We start from the raw sequence: 6,032 nt of genomic DNA on the forward strand, positions 1-6,032 counted from the left end.
ATAAAGAAGAAGTCTACTGGAAACAACGTTCTAGAACTTCTTGGCTTAAGGCTGGCAATAAAAATACCAAATACTTTCATAATAAAGCCTCTTCTAGAAGAAGGACAAACTCCATTACTCACATTACCCTTGATGATGGTACGGTTGTCCATGATTTACAACTTATTTGTGATAATTTTTGTGCTTTCCACACAAATATTTTTACCTCTCAAGGCTCTAATTCTCACTCAATTAATTCTATTCTTTAGGGTGTTAATAATTTCCTTTCTACTAACCAATTTCAGTTCCTCAGCCTTCCTTTCACTCCTGATGAAGTCAAATCGGCTCTGTTTCAATTGGCTGGTGATAAAGCACCAGGATTTGATGGTTTGATTACCTATTTTTATCAGAAGAATTGGTCAAGTGTGGGCAGTAGTTTATGTTCTGCGGTTCTTGATGTGTTGAATAATCAAACTTACATCTCTCCTATTAATGAAACCATTTTAATTCTAATTCCTAAAAAGAATAAGGCTTCTTCCATTAGAGACTTTAGGCCAATTAGTCTTTGTTCTACTATTTATAAATTAATTTCCAAAGCTATTGCCAACAAGCTCAAGTTGGTTTTAAGCGATCTGATTTCCAATAACCAAAGCGCTTTCCTTAGTGATTTAATCATTTTTGATAACGTCCTTATTGCTAATGAAGTTATTAATGCAATAAACAATAGGAAAGGAGGTAAAGTTTGTTGGGTGGCTCTAAAACTTGATATGGAAAAAGCTTTCGATAGGGTGGAATGGAATTTTATTGAAGGCATCCTTACCAAGTTTGGCTTTCCTTCCAGTTTAGTCTCCCTGATTCTTAAGTGTGTCTCCTTGGTATCCTTTATATTATCCATTAATAATGTTCTCCTAACTTTCTTTTCTCCCTCTAGGGAAATTAGGGAGGGTGATCCTTTATCACCCTATCTTTTTCTCCTTGTTGCTGAAGGTCTTTCAGTTGCTATTCGCATTAGAACCAGAACTAGTGGTTTTAGTGGCATTTCCAATGGTAGATCTGCTCCTCCAATTTCTCATCTTCTTTTTGCTGATGACAGCCTTTTATTTACTGCAGTTACACCTAGTAATTGCAGGGCCATTCAAGACATCCTTTTCCTTTGCAATAAATCAACTGTCAATCTGTAAATTTTCCAAATCTTCCGTCCTTTTTTCTCTCAATACTAATACTCATGATAGGAATCTGTTTTATAATACTCTCGGTCTTGATAATAAACCTTTTGTGTCTAAATACCTAGGTGTTCTGGAATGCTTTGGCCGATCCAAGAAGTCTTCCTTCAATTACCTTCTTCAGAAAGCAAGTGAAAAATTAAATATTTGGAATAATAAATTTTTCTCTAAGGCTGGGAAAGAGACTCTTATTAAAGCAGTTCTCCAAGCAATCCCTTCTTATGCAATGTCTTGCTTCAGAATTCATGTGTCCATTTGTAAAGAGCTCGATAAACTAATTGCTCAATTTTGGTGGGGTTCTATAGGTAATGAGGCTAAAATCCATTGGAAAAATTAGAACTCCCTTTGTGTTTCTAAGTTTTTTGGGGGGTTAGGTTTCCGATCTTTTGTCTTCCACAATCAAGCTCTTCTTGCAAAACAAGCCTGGAGGATCTTCACTAATCAAAATTCACTACTCTCCAGAATTCTTAAAGCAAAATATTTTAAGAATAATGACTTTCTTGCTGCTTCTAAGGGCCATAATCCTTCATATTCTTGGAGTAGTATCTTGTGGGGTAGGGACCTTCTTAAACAAGGGCTTATCTGAAAGGTTGGGAATGGTAAATCGATCTCCACCCTTCATAGCAGTTGGATCCCTGGTTTCAAGATTCTCAGCTTTAAAGACAACATTTATCCTCCTAAAAACACGGTGTCTTTTTTTATAAATGATCCTGGTTTTTGGGATCTTAATAAGCTCCATGATTTTTTCTCTGAGTATATTATTTATGCCATTCTTACTATCCCTATTGACCCCACCAGAGAGGATTCACGTATTTGGGGCCATCATTCCTCTGGGATCTTAACTGTTAATTCATCCTACCACCTTGCCTCCTCTTGAGATCCCCACAATAGTTCCTCTCCTTCCTCCTCTAACTCAAACTATTTTAAAAGCTGGCAGAAAACTATTTGGAACCTTAACATCCCTCCGAAAATAAAGCACTTCATTTGGAAGGCTTTTAAACATATTCTTCCTACTTCCTTCAACCTGTTCAATAGGAAAATTCTTGATAACCCAAACTGCTCCCTTTGCTCTAATCATGTTGATACAGTCACTCATGCACTCCTAGGGTGTTCCATAGTAGTCCAAATTTGGAGTAAAACTAGATTTTTTCAATTTTATAACGATCATAAGCTTGATGACATAAAAGATTTTCTTTTAGCAGGTTTCGACAATTTGAGTAAGGAAGATCTATGTTTAATTTTCAGCATACTTTGGGCCATCTGGAATGGGAGAAATCATTCATTGTTTAATGCTAATATAGCTCCTATTGCAGATGTGGAAAATTGGTTACTTACTTGCAGGATTATTCAAGATCTCAAGGGGTTTCCAACATTGCAGTCCATAATACCTCAGATTCTGCTCAGGAGTCACTTCCTTTACCGCAACAGGAGATGTTTATCCTAAGTACTGATGCAACACTTAGTAAAGATGACTTGAAGATTGGTTTTGGTGTTGTTATTCAAGATTATAGGGGCGATGTTGTTGCTGGTTTCTGCTTATCAATGCTTGATGATTTTTCTCCTATTATGGCTAAAGCTCAAGCTCTCTATTCAGCTCTTCAATGGTGCGAAAATGTGAAGTTTCCTTTGGATTCGGTTAGATCTGACTGCCTGGCATTAGTAAATAAAATCAAGCACAAGTGGAAAGATAGATCTCCGCTTTCTGACTTAGTTAACAGAGTATTATTATCTTTGTCTTCTTTTACTAGTGTCCAAGTTTATCATATTCCTAGAGGCAGCAATACCATTGCTCATGCACTAACTAAAAAAGCATTAGGAATGGATAAAGATTTGGTTTGGAACAACATTGGTTCCTCCGATTGTATTTTCTGATCTTGTAACTGAACATTTGGGTGCTATTTATTGTTGAAGATCAGTTCTTCAAAAAAAAAAAAACTTTTAAAACTCTTAAGAGTTCCAAGTTCAATCTTCATACCTACTTAAATATTTCGAAAAAAAATATTAATTCCTTCCTCTTTCAAAAAATTAGAATTTCTACCCCTACATTAAACACTATTTTGTTATATTTTTTAGGGACTTTTTTATTTTAACACTTTAACATAATTTTTTTTTTTTTGCATTTTACGTAATTTTATATAGAAATCTCTATAATAATTAACAGAGCAACTTAAATAACAACTAAAATCTTTATAGCAATTCACTTAAAAAAAAAATATCGGAGTAACCTAAATTTTAAATTTATTTTTTTAAAAAAAAAGTGAAAAAATAATTATATGGCTTACTTATTACTATTATTATTATGTTATACGTGGGTCCGCGTAAATTTTAGAAAAGTATCCTGTGTAGCGAAACGAACAGTCGACATCAATATTTCAGTAGCAGAAGCGAGAACTATTATCTTCTATCTAATCGCCGTCCAGAATCGCGGTGTCTCCCATTTCCGTGCCCGAAATCCCAGAAATATTTAAGCTTTTTCATCCCGAAACGTATCTACAAAAGAGAAAATGGCGTTTAGAGGAAGAGAAATGATAAAAAACATAATGAAAAAAGTGGGAGAGAAGAACTTAGCTCCGGGAGTGAAGGACTCTCTGAGAAAATATGTGCCCGACTCTAAAATCGTAATGGGTCGGGCCAAAAGGGGCATCTTCGCCGGTCGCCACATTCGCTTCGGCAATAGCGTCAGTGAAGATGGAGGAAACAAGTTTGTTCTCTTTATTTCATTTCGGTTTCTAGGTTTTTATCAAATTCATAATTTCTTTTTTTTTTTTTTTTTTTTTTGAGTGCATTTGCATTTGCATTAGAAGGTGTCTATGTTGAATTAGAAGGATTTGTGCATTTGCAATTTGATTTTACTTTTACTTTTGTCGAATGATTCGTTGTGTTGTCTCAGTAGTAATTTGATGGTGCAATGCAATAATCGTGTTGTAAATTGGATTCTCTTATTTTGAAATTTCATGGACTTCAATTTGGAATTGTTGATTGGAGTTTGTGTTGCAGCAAACTAGAAGAATTTGTTTTAGAATTTTGCAAGTCCTTTTAAGATTTAGTGTTGTACATAGTTTTCAGTTTTGTTGACTAGAGATATTAAAGATTAGAGAAAAGTACACAGCCATGTTAGTCCTTTTAAGCCTCCATTGGTGAATGATTTTGTTCGAGGATAGGCTGAGATCTGTGAATTAGTCATGTTAGCTGTTACTGGACTTCTTTACATTGTCTTTTAATTGTGAAACATGGAACCCTGAATGTTATCTTAAACTCCTTTCATAGATCGTTCGTTGAGTTTTTGAGGCCTTCTATGAGTCCACCCGATGTCTTTGAATTTACTTTGTATAATTGGTATTTGAATGTTTCTATGTGCTGCTAATGTTAGCCAAGTTGTATTTGGAGAACCTTTTCGTGTAAATTGTCTGCAGTTCAACTGAAATTTCCCTTTAATATCAGAATGTCTAACTAGTATTGCTGCAAAAGTAGTCTTCCAAAGTCTCAAGTTCATTAGTGTTGCTGCAAAAGTAGTCTCCTAAAGTCTCAAGTTCATTGAAAAACAAAGTTTGGTTGATGATAGCAAATGTTTGTTTTGGAAGATTCAGCTTTGTGCATAATCCATAATCCATAATGTATTTATTTTTACTATTCATTTACTTCATTAATTATCAAGTTACTTTGATGTTAATCGTTTGATATATTAACAGAGGTAGTCCCTCAGCAATTATATATGTATTCTACGTTTATGCTTTGCTCAATGCCCCAAGGATTTCTTTACCCAAATTACCTAACATAGATAGCCATAAATCTGAAACAGGATAATTTGCTTGATTCGGCTTAGCATTATCAAGTTCTATTTTTCCCAAAATAATATGAAAAGATGTTTACTGAATTGCCTTCTTGTGACTACAGGACAAGGAGGACATGGAAGCCAAATGTCCAGGATAAGCGACTTTTTAGTTACATCCTAGACCGTCATATTCGAGTCAAAGTGACAACCCACGCCCTTCGTTGCATAGACAAGGCTGGTGGGATTGATGAGTACCTGCTGAAAACACCTTACTGCAAGATGGACACAGAAACAGGTCTCTTTTGGAAAACTAAAATTGAGAAGCTCTATGGAGAACTTGGGAACACTGAGGTTCTCTTCTTTTCACCTGAGGATGAAGCCAAGTTCGAACAGGAATTCAAAGAAATGAAGATAGCTGAAAAGGCAGCTCGTAGTGAAGCTAGGAGAAGGGCGTCTGGTTGGCCAGATAAACTAAAGCAGATTGAAGGAGGAACAGACGCTGAAGAAGGGAGCTTACATGAGGCTGGAGATCATGCAGATCATGAGAATGAAAAAGTTGCTAATTTCTAAGTCTTGATGTTGCTTAGAATGCATATCAGATGACATTTGTTTTTTTTTTCCCTAAAATTTTGCTGCGTTGAGAAAAGATGTCAATATATTTAGACGTAACAAGGATATTGACGGACTATTAGAATAATTTTTCCAAATTTATTTTATTTTCTTTTAATGAATTTTAATTTTTTTTTTTATTTTAAATACACTAGATTTTGAATTCAATTAGATATATATATTTGTAGAAAATTAAATTTGAGTTGAAAAATAATTATTTAATTAATTTTTGATCATCTTAAATTAAGTAATTTTCATAATATTTATTAGACAATTAATACTAAGGATGGAAAAGAATTCTTTTTTTATTTTATTTTCAAATCTTCCTAAGGTATGATTTTATAAATATTAAATTAAAATTTATATTTAGAGTTATCTAAATTAGAATTTTAATTAAATAAATATATATATGGGTGACTATTCAATGGTTACATTTTTATTGCAACCAT

General features: G+C 34.0%; 1 protein-coding gene across 1 annotated transcript; it reads left to right on the forward strand.

The window, feature by feature from the left end:
* The first annotated feature begins 3,511 nt into the window (after window positions 1-3,511).
* LOC115701194 (uncharacterized) lies at window positions 3,512-5,705 on the forward strand. The gene is made up of 2 exons (XM_030628916.2): window positions 3,512-3,903; window positions 5,097-5,705. Exons 1-2 carry the CDS (start codon window positions 3,707-3,709, stop codon window positions 5,542-5,544), a joined length of 645 nt encoding a protein of 214 aa, XP_030484776.1. The 5' UTR covers window positions 3,512-3,706; the 3' UTR covers window positions 5,545-5,705.
* Window positions 5,706-6,032: the final 327 nt, after the last annotated feature.

The sequence above is a fragment of the Cannabis sativa genome, chromosome 8 (assembly GCF_029168945.1).
Source record: "Cannabis sativa cultivar Pink pepper isolate KNU-18-1 chromosome 8, ASM2916894v1, whole genome shotgun sequence".
Taxonomy (NCBI): Eukaryota; Viridiplantae; Streptophyta; class Magnoliopsida; order Rosales; family Cannabaceae; genus Cannabis; species Cannabis sativa.

Coding starts and splice junctions, on each gene's coding strand:
- LOC115701194 (XM_030628916.2), top strand. CDS start 3,707: ATGGCGTTTAGAGGAAGAGAAATGATAAAAAACATAATGAAAAAAGTG. Junction 3,904..5,096: donor AGTGAAGATGGAGGAAACAA/GTTTGTTCTCTT, acceptor TTGTGACTACAG/GACAAGGAGGACATGGAAGC.